A 19,556-nucleotide genomic window follows, 5' to 3' on the forward strand; every position below is an offset into this window, starting at 1 on the left:
AGCGTACCAAGAGTGAGTAGGAGAGAATGTAATGTGCAATGAAGTGATAGAACGTCAGAAGTGTTTAGAAAAAATAAAAAAAGATTGATAAATATACAATCCATAGAATTACTAATGAAAGACTGCTGTCAAGAAGACAGATCGTCGACTAGTTCAAAGTACTCTGAAAGATGATTGAATTGGCAGAGCAGATCTCAAATTCATCACTTATCATCACATGTCACAAATTAATTGAGTGGCACTAATGAACCTACAAGGCAAACATAGGCATGCCTCATATTCATTTCAATGTATAAATTTAATATTTAATTCAGAGGATACAAAAACGATTAAGGGATTGATTATGAAATGAAATTTTCATGGTAGGCACATATCCAAGCGCATTGTTCAGCAAAATTATTGCTCAAATTGACAACCTCCAGCACATTTGGCATGGAACCATTATTCACTAAGTTCCATTGTAAGTAACTATCCCAACTGCCCTTGACGGGCACGGAGCCAATCTTGCCAAATGCATACACACTTGTGAAGATCGATTCCATCATCAGAAGCTCGATTATCGGCGACGCAAGTTCAAGAGAAAAACTCATCCAACCTTTCAAACTGCCTCCTGGAAACCACTGATGTGCTCCGTTTCCTTGCTTGTTTGCTAATTCGATTGAAATTCTAGGAAATTTGCTTGTTTGCAAATATTTGGTCCACTTTCAAAGAATGGTGTAATTTGGCAAATAATGAGCCATTTTACAAACATTTTTTGGTTTTATTGGTGTATCTACGCGAGAAATATTTTTTTTTTGTCTGAAAGTTTGCCTAACAATTTCGGAAATATTTGGTATTAGACAAAGAGTTCTTCTCTGACCCGTCTAGACGTGAAACCTCGCAACCAATATAGTTTGCCAAACAGTTCTTGAGAAGTCACTTCAAAACGGCTACAAAGAAGAAGCTAGCAAAGGCTGCTTACATTTCTTATTTATTTAAACGACAAAAGGAGCTGAAGCACATTGACGTGGAGGGGCCAATATCACACAGGGCATTATGTGCGTTGGAATGGCTATATAAATAGTAGGTAGAGATAAATGATGAAAATCTTGGTTATTGCGGTCGGTAGAGTAGGTGGGTCAACCAGGTCCTTTATTTTGTGATTTCCTTCTGTGCGTTCATATGTTGGCTAAAAATGGTGGCTACTTCAAGGCGTGAATCATGATTAATTTCTAAAAAATATTGGTAACGGTAACGCGTTACTTTTTTTTTGGAACGGTTCAAGCCTTGCTCTTAAATGTTATGGGTCATAAAATGCAAAGTGTGTTGATCCAATGAATAAAAACGACGGATTGAAGTACGAAATACACTCTTAAAACTTAAACCACCGGACGAAGAAATTGGTTGGTCGTTGCAAGAACCCATAAATGCGGACAGGACTGTCTTGATATCGTAGCCCTAGGAATCCAGGGCCCTTAGCCCCTTCTAACGGGTTTTTACGCAACATCTATTCATTACCTTCCTTTCGCAAATGAGGCTAATAACTGCAAATTCATTCCGTGTTCACTCAAACGGCAAGACCACTAGTTGCCTTTTACTGTGATGCCAAAACCAATGGAACAACTTTGGAAATAGGCCTTCTTTGTAAATAAGTCGGATCAGTATATTGAATCATTTGAAGTATAAAGCAGCTACTTAAGCTACAAGCAATATCACCTTTAAACTACTAAGTGACCTGCCCCGAAATGCAGGGTTCCAATTTTTTCATTTTATTGAAGTATGTTGTTGAAAAGTGACTCATAGTTACCATAACCCAGAGTGGGCCGATTTTGGCGGGAAACCCGTTGTACGAGTGTCCAAATAGCTTCTAGAGGTCCCTGTCAGGTTAACCACCCTGTTGATCACGCACAATAAGGAAAGGGTTCAATTTTCTTCGAAATTCAGAATTTATGCCTAACTTGGCGTTTTGATTAGCTGCAAACAACACCATTTTGTGTAGTAAATTGGCTTTTGCTTGCTCTCACTAAATTTTATTTCTACTTTTCGTTACATTTTGGCTCTTTTTTAATGTAGCGTTAGTTTAGTGTGTAATCATATCAGCATTTCGTAATGAGAGGGCTATGCACAAGATGCGGGTACGATGTTAAAAATTAGACTAACGCTCATCTCAAAACTCAAAGCTAAGAAAATGCTTCTTGGACACCCATCTCTAACTTGTTCTCGCACGAGTTTGTCTTTTAAGGTTAAACCATGATGAAGCTTGTATCCAGGGTCCCTAGATGAAGCTAGGAAAGCTCAGGTTGGTCAATTGTTGTCGTCGGAAACTTAGAAAATATGCTGCGTTCAGTATTAGAAACTGGATCGCAAAGTTACATAAATTTATAAGCAATAACGACTGTATTTCAGGTCCATCAAACCTTAACAGTGTTGCAATTGAATTTTGATTTCATAAAGCGTCCTGATAAATGATTTACTGAATTCAAATTGTGAAAATGCCCCAATAGCAATCCTTGAAATAAGTTTCCATTGGGTACAAACGTAACTGTCTAAGATAAAAATATTTTTTTTTAAATCATCGTATTTCACTGCCTGCCTATTCCTTTATCTGGCTCGAGAGCGTTGCACAAACGTTATCCTTCTTGCGTCGTAAATCCAGCCTCCAAAATAAGGCTCATGGTTTCCTTTACGAGAATATATTTCGTATTTGGGTCAATCCGGTATGTATTGTGAATCCACACCACTTGTTCTCCACTCCCAGAGTTTCAGCGGCGAGTGGGTCGGATTCGATCCATTCATCAAATATTCGACATTCTGAATTGGTTGGGCTTAGACGAATAATCCCCGAAACGAAGCCTCATGTTCTTCCTTTGGGCCCAAAGTATTTTCTGGAAACGAGCACAAAAGAGACGACTCACAGGACCCTTTCTTTGCTAGCACTTTTTTTGGATTACAGACCCAAATGGTGTGACACTTTCAAGTTGTACGAGTCACTGATCTTGGCAATGCTCTGAGCCAGTTCCATTTCCAGGGTCAAACTCTTGGCAACGGTTTCGGACCTCTATTGTCCCACAGGGCCACAGGGCAAGTCTTCACACTGATCCCTCGTCAAGTGTATGGCATTGGTGTATGACAACGTCGACCTTTTCATCGATCCCATGGCTCCCATCACGCAATACCAATGGTGGCGAATCTTCAATCTCCATCTCATCAGGTTCTTCATCAATTCGATCAGGAGTACTACGATGATCCGGACGATAACGGTCCATCCGGATCAAGGCCAAGACCAAGACCGAGAGCACAGCCGACCAAGTCCGAGGGGTGTGCACCACCGGTTCCAAGGCACACAAATGATAGGCGATAATGCCTGTCATGGACACAAAGAAGAGCAGTAAAGCGAATATCACGATGAGCACTATATTTTCCACTTCCATTTCTCTCCTGAAGGAGAACATGGCATTGCAATTTGTTACCAAATGCGAGCGAGATGAGATGGAACTCTGGATGGAGTGAGCTCCTCAACCACTTTTCAAACACTCCGATGCGTTTGGCCCAGAGCGAACAACACTCCTCGGGGAGAGACAGACCGCTCTCATCCTTGATAATAATAATGTGTTCCGCGCCACCAGAAGCGAAGTTCCATTTCGTTCCATTCAAGACGGTGGAGATAGCGAGGATAAAGAGCAAGAGGAGATGCAAGAACATGGGATTATTGGACGATGATTATTCATAGGGCAGATCCCTGGTGTTGCTTTACTTGCAAGCGGATATGAGAGGATTGGTGGTTACCCCATCATTCATGCAATGATGTCGTTTGCCTCGTGGACATGGCCTATTATTTTAAGAAGTGGGGATTCCCGGTAACAAGGGTTTCAAGGTTAGAAACGCAACGGGATGTCCTTGTGTTGCATTTATGTGTCCACTTTTTTACGCACACACACCACACAGTGGTAAATTCAAGGTCTAGAGCTTTTTATCCGATGCACCCAAGCCAATGTCGGGGGAAAAATAAGAGATGATCCTGGGGCAAGAGAGTGAACGAAAAACAAATCTTCCTGGCTTTGGGATGGGTTTACAAATCTTGGACTTCCAATGAAAATGTGTTTTTGCTTATCCCCGGCCGGATAAGTTATTGTCATGGTGGTGAGCATTATCCTCTAGAGAACCTACAATCACATGGAAGTGAGAAAAGGTTGGAAAAGGACGTATTGGTCAATGTTGGTGTTGGGAAAGCTTAAAGGAACGAAAAACTAGATGTTTGTGGTGATGATACTTTTGGGGTTTAATGAAAGCCCAAACTCACATATTAAATAGCTTTAAGTCGATTTATGCAGTTTAAGACAACGTTTCATGTGATATATGTAAACGAAAAGTTGATGGCATTTGGTGCTCTCTCTAAGCGATTACATCTAATTGTGAAAATAAGTTCTGAGTCCTAAAAATGTATACCAAGTGGAATTAAACAAATTACTAGCACAGTTTGAAAGTTTATTGTGGAGGAGCTACCCCAAATTTCCATCCTATTTTCAAAAAACTCAAGAGCATATGAACATTTCTCTATGTCGTAGAACCATTGTGAACAATCTTGATTTTTTGGGTGGTTCAAGAATCGATAGTAATGGTCTTGGCATTTTATGAAATATGATGTTTGAAGAACGATTTCTTTCAGGGCCTTGTCAGGAAAAATTGACTATTCTTTCGGGTGCAATATGTATTTAATGCTCAAGCCCACCGTTCAAGCGACCTTTGGGTAACCACTACGTTGTACCAATACTAAAGCTCTGTTCAATCAACGTACAAATCGTGGAATTGTTATTATCGGTGATACGATAACAGTAAAAGGTAAGAAGTTACTCTGGCATTTTCAGATGCCTTTTGTGCCGTTATTGAGTTGGTCCAACAACAATCCCATATAGACCCCAAGCAGCTATGTACGTTCAGGATGTTTCATAACGAAAGTCTCCTCCCAAGAAAGCAAAAGTTAGAAAGGATCGTTCATACTATCTCGTTCCCTCACCAATAAATTTAGTCCAACGGGATCTTCGACCTAGTTTCACTCTAGAAAGAAATCAAGAAGAACGAGTGTAGAAGTCTTATGTATCCCTTCATCCAATCGTTAGTAGACGATAAATAAGTTCCCAGTTTACGTTGGATTTGTATCTACATCAGAAACGGTTGTATAATCGAGGAATGGAATCACGCAAATTCGAGCTTATTATGCAAACCAAGCCATCCGAGAAAGATGCATCCACACGATTCATGACGGCTTATCCATTTTTCAAGGATACAATTCACCAATGGAAATGACATCGGCCACATTAAAAGTTTCTCTTTTGAGTTCTCAAGAGGAAGGTTCTCGTATTGGCTTCAATTTCACAGATCTGAAAGCACCATAAATTGTCACTGTTCAAAGTGGAAACGATTTTTCTTCTTCATTCATATACCGGGAAGAATAGTAATCCTGGAAAAAGCCTCGTTCAAACATTTCTTGAGTGTTTGTTTGAAGATTGACTTTTTGAGAAACAAAAGAAATCCACTAAAGGTCGAGCTAGAACCTCAACCTTTGAAAACTGTGCTCTCAATGATTTAGTACCATCTAAGTAACGAAGAGATATTTCGAGTGAGTTCTTTATATTGAGCACAAATATGCGCCAAGGCCATGACCCACTTGTTTTGAGCATGCATTTTGTTTTGCACTTGGCATCTGTCCTTCCTCTGTTTCAATTGGTCTTTGGCCTCAACTAGGCCATGTTAGGGCCTCAAGCCTTGCCTTGGACACACATTTATCTTGATTCCCTGGTAAGCTCAGCTTACTCCCATTTCTTAACAAATACTACGCATTATCTTAAGTCTTTATTAATGACTAATATGGTTCACTGCCATTTAGGACCAAAAGTGATTTTCTCAAGGCATCAATGAGCTAGATAGAGCTTGCATTGAGAATTTTCAATTCATGGATCTCTTTGGACCCATATGGACCCATATTGATTCGTTCTTTTACCGCAAGTGGATGATTATGTTAATGCTAGGGACAAACAAACACATGGTAGCTGTTACCGAAAGCTAATATGAATCTGGCCGACGGTTTGGTTCAAGATGTATTCGAAAAAGCACAACATGGAACCATATTACGAAAACGTACTCCACGAGAAGAAAAGAGAACCGCCAGAAATATTCCCAGATGTTGCAAGAGGACTAGACCAAAGACTTTCCTGTTCCAGGATTCTTTATCTAGCAACAAAAATAAATGTTTTAATGAGTAGGCAAAACCAAGAGCTATTTTTCCTTAAGGTTAAGAAGTTAATTGAAAAGAAATGTTTTTTGTCTTAGGTAGCCCAAGTGCTGAACGAGAGCTTAAGTTTTAACGGATAAAGAGATTAATGATTAACGGAGGTATGAAATTGATTCGTCAACAAAAAAATCAAAGTAACACGTAAGTGAACCGCATCCGTCGCGTAAATACTAGACAATCATTTCGATGAGTTAGAACAAATCTAAATTTAATGATCAAAGTAATGACGGAAATAACATTGGTTGTGAAAAAATACTCCTGCGAAAAGAAATCGAAACATTTGTCACCAACAAATTCCTAAATATTTTCAGTGCATGATATTATAAGAGGTTCAACGGGATTAACCTGGGACAAATCCACCAAGAGCCCCAAAAAGAGATTGAAGATCAATCGTGAATTTCAAGGAGATTGATCGAGTCAATCAATGGCTTTGGTATAATATGATTTTGCGAACCCCGCTCATTAACGAGAAATATAGCCCTTGAGCTGAATGCAAGGGAGACATTTACACAGCAATAAGTTATTTCCTTTTTAAAAGTCAATTGGGATTCGGCGGCGCTACGTCACAAAAGGAAAGCTAAATGTGAGCAAAGACTACCCTTGGTTGAAAGTGCGGACGAATAAAGTCAAGTAATGCAATCGGTGTCAAAATAAAGAGGCGAAAGAGATGGGAAATTCAAAGTGAACAGAAATCGTCATTTTCAAGGTCAAAGTTTTGGAATTTCATGCCAATAATTTTGTCCAAAATGTTACTACCATATAACAGTTCGAACTTCCGAGGGTTATTTTGGCAAATTTCCCTCAAGTTATGAAGACGGATCGGCGAATGTACGACTACGACTCTCAAGCAAATAGTATTCGCATCATATTTAACAAGGGTTAAGAGATGCATTATACAACCGAAAGCGCAAATTTGGAACGAGCCAGAGGTGACGAGTTCATATGAGCTCTCCCGTTTGAAATTTTGCCTTTGCCTTGAAAATGGCCACCCTGAGTAGATTGCTGAAAGAAGAAAGGGAAGTTAAATACCACAGAAATTTGAACACTCACTGCAAATCCGAGAAAATAGAGCAACCTCATCCATCTACCCCCCAATTCCGACTGTTATCAAGTACATTGAGAAATTTGGACCATATCAATCTCCCCCAAATACACCAGAAAGGGCTGATCTATAATAATTTTCCTGTGAGTCAGTCCCTAAATTTCAACCCGAACAATTTCCAGGTCCACAATTCTTTGACATTTACCTAAAATTTCCCATCACAACAACAACAACAACACTGGATGAGTAAGACTCAAAGCCACTCAATCACATTGAAGAGTTTAATCGTTCCCAAATTGCTTCCATTCTCGTTCATTCCACACCAATCAACATCGTACTTTAAGGTAGATCAGTGTAGCTGAGTTGGAGACGACTTGGAAAAGTTTAGGCCGAACCGGATGTGGTCCATTCAGCTTGAAAGCTCCGCCTCAAAATCAATCTTCCATATTCCATGCCTTACATTGCCTTCCTGAAATGGCATCTCTTAGTATTTGACCAGAAAATGAACCTCGAAATTGTGTGAAAGCTTTTTCTTCCCTCCCCCCGTGGTTTGTTTCGAGATTCTTAGAAATGGTCAAGGCAAACTAGGAATACTTGAAATGGGCCTTGTTTAGGGTTGTCAAGCGTCGTAAAGATGACTCAGAAGACTCGAGTTTTTCGCGATGTTTCAGAGATTACTGAGTCATTTCAATGAAAAGAGTCTTGACAAGTTGCTATCAAAAATTGAATGAGTTTTCTATTAGTCGAGTTTCAACAAGTCTAATGAATTGCGCCTTTGCGAGTCTTCAATTTTGATCGATTTTTGTATTTTGTGCAAATGATTTGAAGCATGGAACATCCTTCACCGCCAATGAAGGGGTGCTTTTACGTCTTTTTTCCCATGGCTTCTGGGCAGGAAATCCCCATCTGTTCAATATGAAACGGAACAAAAAGTTCAATATTGCTCTTCAATACGATGTTTCCTGATAAGTTATTTCTAGGAATTTCGAAGCCTCTATTTCTTTTGTAATCTTGAAATGTCTTTCACGTGAAGAAATTTGCTTTTCCTTTGCATTCAACACACGATGTTTAAACATCAATGACTCTTTCTAAGCAACTTGAAAACACTAGATAGGCGGGCTTCATTCGGTCAAAGTTCCTTTCCAGAGCAATGCTTGCTTGCCTGAATGCCATTTTTGAAACCTTTGAAATTCACTCATTTCCATACTTAATTTGTTCCAAGTGTGATCTGGCAAGCAAGCATTTGGTGCCATTTCCCAGCCATGAACAACGCCATCAACAAGATTCCTTTGCACTTCATGGCCATGACCTCAATGGGCTTGGGAGTTTTTGTTTTGGGGTTTGGCTACATCACAAAGCGAGAAACAGCTCTCAATTTTGCCCGTGAACCCTACTACCAGAACTCCATTCGTCATCTACGGCGCCATGATGGAGCCACGTTCGTTTTGGGCGTGCCCATTATTGATCAAGTAATGAAACATCCTTTCAGAGAGTGGCAAAATGTTTTTTTCATCATGTTTGTTTAAAACAACGGTTCTCCGGTGCGTTTTAACTTACTCTCTCCATGTAAAATAACAATCAAGAAAGCTATACTTGAGGTTTCGGTTCGATCATTTTCATGGTCGACTGGCTTTTTTTTCAAAGATCGTCCTTAAACCCTTTTGGCTTGTTAAAGAAGAAAGTAATGTTTGTTAGGAAGCTGTTCAATTTAATGAATTGAGATCAAACTGTTAAGGGCCAGACAAAGTTTACTTTTTTTGAAAGTTTCAAGTCGGTTTTTTTTATTTTTAGCTTTCAAAATGGAATAGAGAACTTCTTTTGGGCGCATATATTCTCTACCGAAATGCATGGAATACATCCTTCAATTTTGAGAACCCCTAGCTGAGCTCATGCAATTTATAATAACGAACAAGTTTTACCTCTCTCTGGAATCTTCTCTTAGAAAATGACCTTGTCTCAAGACCAAGTCTTTCGAAAAACGGACAATTCTTTTAAAATAGAAACTCCGGTCAAAGGCCCAACTGGATCTGGCATCTATCACGTCTTGGCCATGAAGAACCCGGAAGGCACGGAGTGGCAAGTGGAACACTCCAGTTTGGAATTGCATAACACAACCGCTGCTAATATCCCTAGTGATTACAAAAACAAACGCATGACTATTTATGATCGCTCGAAAGATGGCGAGTTGCCTGATTATCTGAGCGAGTCTAAAAAACGAAAGTGATCTCTCATTGCAGTAATAAAAAGTCATAATACACGCCCCAATCGTTTCGTGATTCAGACTTTGGTGCCAGATCAAATGTAATCTCAGTTGTCTTTCAGCATTATGAACTTTCGAGGACCCCGTCCAAAGTATGGTGGAGGAATGGAACGACCTCCATTTGCAAATCAAGGGGGGTGGAATCCGAATTTTAATAGTTTTGAGGAGCCCCCATTTGGTGGGGGAGAATGGCCACGTCCCAGGTTTTCCGGACCCAGAATGCCACAATGGAGAGGTCCAAGCTTTTCAAGGCTTCCTCAACCAGGGCCAACGCAGCCCGGCATTGGCGAGCAAATGCCCGGTAACTTTGTGATTACCCCACCAGATGTTTTGAGATGGCTGGATCATCAGCATCCAGATACGTTGATGCGAATATATCATCACATTCAGTGGTTGTTAGACCAATGTGGTATCCCTCCCCCTGGGAACCGGCCAATTAAGCCTGAGGAAGACACTGAAACGTGGTATGAAGAAGACAAAGAGCTTCCAGAGCCACATTCGGAAGTGTTGCCTAATAAACTTCCATTAGACTTTGCAAATTCCGGGTCTTCTGTCCCACCAGGGGGAGCTAAGAGGCCAGGATTGGGATTGCGGACCCCAAACCAACCGGCTGGTCCACGTCCTTCGTCCTCGGGTCCTTTGCAATGGACTCCAGGAGGATGGATGCCCAAAGATAATTCGCATAAGATTACCACAACCATGAAACCCTTACCCGAACCAGAAGTCATCCCGCCCAACGGTTCGTCCTATCCAGATGCACAAGAAGATAGAAAAAAGTTAAGCATGTTGAAGAGTAACATGAATATGATGCAAATGGAGCTGAGCAAGACTTGTCGCAAGTTCAGGATTTCAAACCTCAATCAAGACGATCTCTCTGGATACCCTGAAGCCCAGCAAGAAAGACTCCAAGCCGTGATCAAATGCGTGAAAGCGGCGGAGAAAACATTACTAGATTTCAAAGACTTTCTTAAAACTGACAAGTACAAAGAGTGGAATGATTCTCAGACTGAAGAGCATGAGAAGAGGATTAAAGCCATGATTGGTGAAACTCCTCAAGGTGTCCCTCACAAGAGACCGAGCGGTCCAAATCAGGAAGATGTCGAAGAGAAGAAATCGAAAGTTGCCGAAGACAATGAGACCTTAGGAGACTCTGATTCGGATTTGAAGTCAAATTCTGCGAAATCGTCCAAATCGCCTATGAAATTTCAACCAGGAGGAACTTTGTCAATCAGTAAATGATGATCTTTGTGATAACTATTGTATTTATTGAAAATACACTGAATGGAGAGTGAATTCTTGTTAGGTATAAGGAAAAAGTCATCGATGAATGACTAATTGATTGGTTTAAAACCTCACCCTACCCAGTAGTCAATGTTCTTCCTCACAATAGCTAATCTATATACAAAAATTAATCTCGAAGACAGCTTCAATTTGCAGGTTATTTTGAAAAATCGAAAGAAGGTTTCTTTTACTCGAAATTGCTTGCTATCACGACATCTATGAATCAGTTGAGGTGCTTGTTTGATAAAAAACGGTGTTGTATTCCTTTTTCCGGTCGAGTAGTTACTCTTATTTCAGCCCTTGCACCGGCATTGTTGTACCCAAAATAACTTTTTACTGCAATACCATAAAGAATGACCACACTCTTTGAAAGAGGCGATTTTTTTTGATACAGGTATGATTTGCTACTCTGATGAGATCTTCATTCTTCAAATCCCTTTGCATAGCGTTAGAGCCTCGAGATCATCAGTGTGCACAATTTTATGAAACTCGTTTCTATCCTATGCCTTGAGATACCCTTTGAGTTGCATTTCCTAGTCTCAATTCCTGTTTCTATACCTAATTGACTCTTAAACCAGACTAAACCGTTCAAAAAACTGGGAGTTTCTTACAATTTGCATTTATGCTTTAAACTTGTTTCCGATACTTGAATGAGAGCTAATCTTTTTCATGTATGCATTAGCATTAAATTACCACGATATTACGCATCAAATTAAATTATTCGAATTGTATGCAAAAAGTGAGTTTGACACTCTAAATTCATCAGAAGCATGGTTTCAAGGTTTAGATAGGCAATTCTCATAAAATTTTGAATTCTTTCAGAATTCAAAAGAACGTTCTTCAGTGCCTCTTTAGGTGCAAGTTAGCATGTTTTGCAGAAATATGCAATATATTTAGTTGAAAATCTTATTCTGATGCAAAATGAAATGTTAATCTAATTATTTCTGCACAAGCTTGCTCCCTTGGCACAAATTGGTTCATTTTTCTCTCAGGGTGATGAATGGACCTTTAAAAAAATCGAAAAAACACGTTAAATTGTTATGGCGGCCAATTCTTTTGTCATTTATGCAATATTTTTCACCTCAAACAAGTGGTCATTTCTCATTTCGATCCTTGTCTGTTTCCATGTTATTTTTTCCCTTTGTTAGGGCTTTTTTTACCTTCCGTACAACATGACAAGATGAATATTTGAACCCCCACCCAGTCTTTTGGTTTTGCGAGTAAGATCTTGCCTTCTCCTTGATGGACCATGAATTTCCTGAGGCCTGCTCGTATGCGCAATTTCCTATGCAAAAACACTGGTTGATCACATATGCCTACAATTTTGAGCAGTTTGGGCAACAAAATATTAAAAATCTCATCAATAAAATTAGGGAATCCATTTCTTAAAGGAAATCAATGCTATTATGTTTCAAAGCCTGAAAGCGGTGAACGACGGAGTATAGTCAAATTTAACGATCAGTGAAATATCGTCTAGATGCGATTTATTATTATGCAACAGATCTTCTCTCAAGCAGATTCCTTTTTATGAAGCGATGAATAGTCGTATAGGAGGCTATGTACGAGATGTGCTCTCAGGCTAAATGTTTTTTAATAAGTCACAACTGCTTGGACATTTTATTGCAATTACATCACAGTTTCTATTGAGTTTTTATTCATGGCGAACAATTTTGAGCGTTGGAGATCTTTTTGATTGGCCAAAGCAGGCTAGTTTGTTAGTTTAATTCTTAACCTCTTTTTTAAGTTCCCATTCTCTGTATTTTCTTTCTAGCCCGATGTTTTGTTTTAGAACATGAGCCCAACAAAATCGAAATGTACCAAGAATTAATCACGATACTTGCGAATTACACAAACGAAAACCTAAACTTCTCCGAAAAGGCTCTTGATTTTGGCCACCCTACGGATCAATTTATCGCCTGGTTAAAATCCACAGCTGAAAATCCAATGCCACCTGAGCAATGAGTGTTAGATTCCGATGAGCGTCAGTAAGAATTTGTACTCGAAGTTCGCCAGTGAAGCAATGGCACCTGATCACGTTGACGAATCGGGCCTCCTGGAAAATGAATCATCAACCGACGATGCGGATTTGGAATCCAGCTCTCCCGTTTCATCCGAGTTCTACCCCAAGGAAGTCCACGCTTATACCACTGGCAAGACGTTAACCACCGGTGTCATGGATATGGCCTTGTTGGTATCAAACGCCGGTCAACTTCGAGAGGCCTTTTCTAGTATGAACGATGGGCCCGAATATGAGTATTTATCATCGGCTTTTGCAGCTGGCCTTCTCATCGTATGCTTGATCATTCAGGTACGTTGCCATTAAAAATCGCTTTGAAATTCAAGAGGGAGCAAGTCAAGTCTTTTCTGTCAAAGCGATGCCAATCGATTGTGGGTGCTCTATGGATGGGTCTCTCCAAATATTCTCACCGCTATACAATATTTTGAGGCGGAGTTCGGGTGGTACAATGAACAAAGATACAAGATAATGACGCCATAATTTGACATATCCCACTGTTCACTTCAAAGTAGTGGGAAGGATCGCCATTTTGTCATATTAATTGGCTTTGACGAGTCCTTTGGTGTCACCCCAACCCCGACGTCATGTCATGTTACTTGACTTGAAGTTGAGAGTGATCTATGGGTCTGTCTGGGAGTTCTAAGACTCGAGTTCGTTGGCTTCGCTAATTTGGTTCTGAAAGCAATTGTTCTTGTCTTTTTTGACTAGAAACGAGGGGAGTGGCTAATTTTTAAAAACCTGTCTTGAAACCTCTGGCATGATGCCGTGTTGAAACGGCAGGAAATAATTGGAAAACTGACGCCAAAGGTTATACAAGTACAATTGCCGTTGTTCTTCAAGCATTTCCTGGTGCCTCGCATGCTCCCCATGCAAATCCACGATACAATTTACATATTCTTCGATTTGACAGTTAAGGCCCATCTATGTACAGTAGAAATATCTCGGAATCCGATCAAATGTCAAGCGATAAGGCACATGATAGCAATACCCTGTTCAATGGTGCTGTGTGGTCTTGCAGGGTTCCATCCTAGCGTCCGATGTCATTATTTCAAGAGACAATAGGCACTCATGTCATCGCAGTTTGGTGGAAGGAATGCGGGGACCTCGTTCAACAGTAACACCTACATCAGGCATGAGCCATTGTACCGAAATCGTATCTGATATGTGAGGGTCGTGGTGGAAGACCTAGCGGTTGGTCGTCGTGGTCGTCACGAGGCAACGAACCAGGAGGAGGTTGAAAAGAACCGGGCTGCCTGACGAGCACATTTGCTCTGGAATTTGCCCTCCATTGATACGTATCTCGTGTTTGACGCCAATTTGCATAAGCATCGTATTTATGCCACTTCCTTAGGGAATTTGCAGGCTGAGGTTCTCAGCAATGAGGGATGTACCATCCGCAGGCGCAGGCACAAAGGTCTGGACGATTGCGACAATTGTAGATCAAATTGGTTGGTCACCTTCGGGAATGGTGTTCAAGGATGGACGTCGTTCGCGACGACTTGGTTAAAGTGCTGTAGCTACCATAGAGATCTTAACTTTTCGGAAGAAGAGAGTAATTTGCAATTTGCCAACAAAAAACGCCTCCTTGGGAATTTTTTCCCAGTCGCTCTGTCTCCCTGTAGCTGTCCCTCTATTCTCGCCCAGTTGATGATTGCGGTTATTGGTCAGAATGTCGATGGAGGAGGTAACGATCAATTTTTCTGCACCGCTAATGAACCACTTGACGGGATGGAAGTTCCCAATGTGATTGCTCTTTCTGCGCTTGAAACCGTACAACTCACTTCCTTCTGGCCTCTCTGGCCTTAATTTATGGTCAATTCTTCTCAAGTCAGCCTAAAGTGTTGTACAATAAGATTGAAAAATGTTGATTTGCATGTGACTGGAGGGCCATCACACGCTTTGATGTGCCCTTAAGAGACTGCTCAAGTTCGTATAGTAGGAACAATGTCCCCGACGTGGGTTATTTATTGGTCTCCTCCATCAAGGCTCGTTAGGATGACACTAAGAATGAAGCGCCAAGTAAAATTTAAGTCATGTTTCTTGTGTACAAAACAATCATCATCGGGCTCGTTTGTCCCTGGAATCCTGTCTAATTTAACAGCCGTGCCCTTGGAAGGCATCTGCTTTATCAAGATCAATTCGAAGAGCGTTTTATCTCGCAATTATGTTCGAGGATGATGCAAACAATGGCGATTTCGCCCGCATCAAAAGATAGTCAATTGGCGTCAAGGCGTTTCAAAAAGAAGCATTTTTTCCCGTGCCAAATTCAGATGTTAAGAATACAAACGGCCCTTCCCCACGGAGTAATTGATGTTTTCTCCTGACAAAATCGCCGATTAGGACCGGCACCAAGTAGTCAAGGATACCCACATGGATGGAAATTGTTTGCCTTTGTAAATGCCAATTGGCGCCATGAAAATGGCGTCCGGGGAAAAAATTGCACGGAAACACTTCAGGAAACTATAACAACTAAAAGGCAACAACTATTGCCATCAGAATGAACTTTTTTCCGTATGCATTTAGAATAAACTGGAATCGTTTACTTGGCGCCAGAGGCTTAGCTCCTTCGAACTGGTTGAAAAACATGGACTTCTCATTCGAAAACTCCGGTCAAGAGCCTTTTTCAGAACATTCACGCTTTACCATTAGTCTTTGATAGTTACGGCAATGCTCCCAATCATGTGATCAACCCTGTCTGAACGCTGATGAATTTACAGTGGCTTTGAGAGTGCATCGGGGCCTCAGGCAAGGCAGTAATTAATGGTTTTATTATAGACAGGTAGACCATGCATAGGAATGGTTGTTCGACTGATAGTCTGGATCTCGTAGAAAATACTGGACATTGGGTTACCCAACACCAAGATTGTTTGAAGCTGAATGCAATTAACGTATAGGAAATTCCTCCAGTCCTTCCCCAAACTTCAAGTTCTGGGCATCGTCGTTCAAAGCACCTCTTTAAAACTCCTCATAAGACTTTAGATAGTTGATGCCGTCCACATTGCCGGCTGGTTGCGCCCCCCTTCACCATTTAAGGCGTAGGAGGTGTGTCTCAGGCCTCTTACCTGCGAAGTGCATGCGTGCTTGATTTATATCCATTTTACACTTGTAAAAACCGAGTTCATGAACTGAACCCGACGGAGCGACGAGGTCGGAGCTCTTGTTGATGAACGGATCTCGTGGATGTCGCTCTTTGGGGAGTGTGTGGGCTGGTAAATTATTACAATTCTGTCCAGAATAGGCTCCAAAACATAACTCAAGCCTCTATACCAAGAGGAAGCTGGGCCCACCATCATCCCGGAATCTTGTGTCGGCTCAAATACTGTAGGTTTCACAGGAGGGAGTGCTTTTGGAAGCATTTTCGGCTGGAATGCGGAGCATTTTTTCCATATCATGTCCCGATCGACGTCCCAATTGGCTGGACGGAGTGCATTGCCGATGTGGATGATTTATGCCCGGACAACCTTGAGCCTAAACCCCGCATAGCACAATAATAGATATTTATTGTATTCAGTTCATTGACTGGTTTTCTGGAATTAGTCGCGCGCCATTAATTTTCCTCCGATTCCCATTAACATTCCACTGCAAATTTAACCAGGCCGATTGTATTGTCACTTTCGCCTCATGTTCTGTTGATTCATTCCGAGGACCATAAATGTGCTGACATCCGTGCTCGTATGGGCCGTATGGGCCTCCCAAACCAGGGTAAAACAGTCCAATTTGGGCTCGGAGCTCGCAACAAAAATGTTGGGACTCTAAATTTCTATGATATTTCAATGGTAGCCGGGCAGATGTGGGGATTCGGGCGTTTCCAGGTGCCTATCATTGACACGTCCACTTCGTGTGGGAAAATGAGCCGTCATTTAGCACCTCCGTGCAAGAAAATACGCCACTGATTACTTTTGAGTATCCCCTGAAGGAACCGAACTTCCATCCAGTCTAAGGTTGAAATTGGATAAGAGGAAGTTCGGCGAGCATATTGGAACAACTTTTGACTGTTTCTTGTGATTGCGTGTGGATGTGGAATATAGTACATCTCGTGACACTGAGATTTTAATCGGCTTTTGACATACTCATAGAACCTCACAAATATGTGAGTGACATCATTGTGCTTGACAAGTGGCGCATGAAAGTGCACCAATACATTACGATGACATTACTTGTTGAAAACGGAAAGCAAATGATGTCGTTGAAGAAGCCTTGACATTGTCTTGCAAATATTTTATTTTCAGTGGACACCGTTGCTTCAATACCAAATCAAGGCAAGACGACCATTGTGGGAAAAACAGAACCATAACATAATCATTTGAAGTTCAATTGCAATCTCGACAAATGCTCGAGACAGCTTGTGCTGTGTGAGATGAAAAATCCAATGGTCAAAGCAAACGATGCCCTTTATGAACCACCTTGTATCTCGACCAAGCAAACGCCTGGTTCATAAATATATAAATATGCCAAGTATGTGCGATGATGAAGTTGTTGGTATCTGGTTGATGCACTTAGCAAATCACATTGACGTTCAAAGCCGTTGCTCTCTGCAAAACGATAAATCATGTTGCTAAATAAATGTCAGTGGTCAATCTGTTTCTTTTTCTTTGCAGCTCGTGGCCGGAGCCATCATGATCTTGGTGGGAAAAGCGAAATTGAACACTAGGAAGATGCTGGACACATGTCACAAGTGGAATAAGATCCTGTTCCTTCTCTCGTTTATCGTGGCAGCCCTGAATGTGGTCATATCAGTGTTGCTCTCACCAATCGGACCCTACGGCAATCCTGGAGCAAATCTCCATACCTTGGGTAACGCCACAGACGTCGACCAATCCCCTGGCAATTAGTCCTGATATGTGCATGCGAGAATTCGAATGCGATTGCGAATTTTATGAATACAAAACCGAGCGAGACCAACTTTATCGTCATGGGAAGCGATTGTTGTCCATTGTTGTCTTGTCACTCTAGTGTCACCTGACCATGACTGGGACTAGGCAGATCGTACGAGTGACATTTGGGGCCCATTGTCAGGCTTCAAAGGGATGGTCGCTCAATAACCAAGGAGGATCCGCGAGCTCAAAAATGAAGTCATATTGAACTGGCCAATCCGCCAATTAGGTTCTTTGTAGGGCAAGAAGATATGCGAGATTGTACAGTGCAGATGAACGGGTCAGATACGTAAGTACGTACGTAGGTATGGTCATGTATTCAATACGCACATGCAGCTATTCGTCCTGAAGAATGCCCAGGCTGCCAACTCAAGTTATTCTAAGGTGGCCTTTGATTTCATCCCTCCGATTGTCATACTCCATTTTCAATGCCAATCTACCACGCAAGCAATTTGCGCCTGAAAGTTCCGGTTTTGACTTTCTGAATGCTCTGAAGGACCTACCAAAAGAGCTTATTTGTTCAGATTGAGAAAATTTGGAAACCCCATTATTTCCTCGATCTCGCATTTGACGTAGTAATTGTGGTCGTGTTGATCCTTTGAACTTTGGGATATCCCACGAATGGAGTTTGAATATCGAAAACCCAATTCGGGAGCAGATGTCAAAACAACCTACCCTCATCATCGTCATCAACAACAGTAACAGCATCCATACCATTCTTTGATGCAACCTTGCTAGACCGACCCACTCGCAATGATTCAAAACGAATCTAAGTCTGCATTGATATGTACGTACGATATACTCAAGCATCCCCACGAAAAACGCCCAAAAACCTCGGGATCTTTTATTGGGATAGATCGTATGATGGCACTCTTCCCAATCGTCGACCATGCAGTAAAGGATCGATTGATGGTGAGGTGGGGCCCGAATCAGCGATTCTTTTTTCTGATGGAAAATCAATTGCTCTGAGGTGTAATCCCCTTGGACTTTGGGTGGTTTCTTGGCGGAACTTTGACCGCGAGGCAAGTCCTCGTTTACTTACCAATGATTGAGGTAAATAGCCAGTGATTTCAAACCCCAATTGATCCACTTATCGCACACTAGAACTTTTGATGGTTGGCGTGATCAATCAAGAATCCACACTTATCCAGTCACATCTTTCCAAACGCTTCAGAAGTACACAACATCAAGGATCTTTTTGCGGCCGGATACAAGTACATCGACCATGTTTTTGAATGCAGGCTACCCCCCCCCTTCCTCTCCCCCCGGGTTCAAATTTAGACGAACAAGTGCAGAACAATCGAACACGAATGTGTGCTTTTGCCTTGGATTGGTAGTGCTTCCAGATTGATTTGACTGATCTCGAAGGAACGGTGTGATTAGATCCCGTGGACATTTTCCGCTTGATATCGCATGTCGATAATTACCCCCGACTGCCTTATTGGCGGTGATGGATGTCATCCAGGGTCACGATGATAATGGTACCTCTTGCAAATGTACACGAATATGTGTGTCCATGCGGAGAACGCCTCTGCATATGGAAATTGAGCCTTGGCTAGACGATGAAATTGACAAACGTGCACTACAGTGTTGAATGATGATGCTCTTAAGCTTACGTACGCATACGTAGATTCCTTGATCCGGTTTCGATTGTCTCGCGGTATACATTAGGTTATATCAGAGGTGTGGGAAGAGCATTTAGCCGGTTTTGTTATTACTTTTTGGGGGCGAACTCGCCAGGGTTTCCCACCAACATTGTCTGCTCGGGTTCTTGGAAGTGCTTAAAAACAATGTGGTGGACGGATATCCGGCCC

The 19,556-nt window shown here is 41.5% G+C and overlaps 2 protein-coding genes across 10 annotated transcripts; both read left to right on the forward strand.

Moving 5' to 3' along the window:
• The first annotated feature begins 7,301 nt into the window (after nucleotides 1-7,301).
• LOC131883735 (uncharacterized) lies at nucleotides 7,302-10,868 on the forward strand. 8 transcript variants are annotated; one of them, XM_059231277.1, is made up of 3 exons: nucleotides 7,302-7,379; nucleotides 8,571-8,779; nucleotides 9,253-9,621. In XM_059231277.1, the coding sequence occupies exons 2-3, from the start codon at nucleotides 8,573-8,575 to the stop codon at nucleotides 9,532-9,534; spliced, it is 489 nt and encodes a 162-aa protein (XP_059087260.1). In that variant the 5' UTR covers nucleotides 7,302-7,379; nucleotides 8,571-8,572; the 3' UTR covers nucleotides 9,535-9,621. The 8 variants fall into 8 exon arrangements, 7 of the variants coding, with proteins under 7 accessions (XP_059087260.1, XP_059087259.1, XP_059087255.1 ...); XM_059231276.1 differs by having other exon boundaries at nucleotides 7,340-7,453; nucleotides 8,533-8,779; XM_059231272.1 differs by lacking the exon at nucleotides 7,302-7,379 and adding an exon at nucleotides 7,472-7,556.
• A 1,892-nt stretch (nucleotides 10,869-12,760) lies between these two features.
• LOC131884002 (ninjurin-1-like) lies at nucleotides 12,761-17,770 on the forward strand. 2 transcript variants are annotated; one of them, XM_059231623.1, is made up of 3 exons: nucleotides 12,761-13,159; nucleotides 13,887-13,998; nucleotides 17,467-17,770. In XM_059231623.1, the coding sequence occupies exons 1-3, from the start codon at nucleotides 12,827-12,829 to the stop codon at nucleotides 17,517-17,519; spliced, it is 498 nt and encodes a 165-aa protein (XP_059087606.1). In that variant the 5' UTR covers nucleotides 12,761-12,826; the 3' UTR covers nucleotides 17,520-17,770. The 2 variants fall into 2 exon arrangements, with proteins under 2 accessions (XP_059087606.1, XP_059087605.1); XM_059231622.1 differs by lacking the exon at nucleotides 13,887-13,998 and having other exon boundaries at nucleotides 12,775-13,159.
• The last annotated feature ends 1,786 nt before the right edge of the window (nucleotides 17,771-19,556 follow it).

Source organism: Tigriopus californicus, chromosome 7 (genome assembly GCF_007210705.1).
Source record: "Tigriopus californicus strain San Diego chromosome 7, Tcal_SD_v2.1, whole genome shotgun sequence".
NCBI classification, from domain to species: domain Eukaryota; kingdom Metazoa; phylum Arthropoda; class Copepoda; order Harpacticoida; family Harpacticidae; genus Tigriopus; species Tigriopus californicus.

Coding starts and splice junctions, on each gene's coding strand:
- LOC131883735 (XM_059231270.1), top strand. CDS start 7,553: ATGAGTAAGACTCAAAGCCACTCAATCACATTGAAGAGTTTAATCGTT. Junction 7,655..9,621: donor AATCAACATCGTACTTTAAG/GTAGATCAGTGT, acceptor ATGTAATCTCAG/TTGTCTTTCAGCATTATGAA.
- LOC131884002 (XM_059231622.1), top strand. CDS start 12,827: ATGAGCGTCAGTAAGAATTTGTACTCGAAGTTCGCCAGTGAAGCAATG. Junction 13,160..17,466: donor TCGTATGCTTGATCATTCAG/GTACGTTGCCAT, acceptor TTTTCTTTGCAG/CTCGTGGCCGGAGCCATCAT.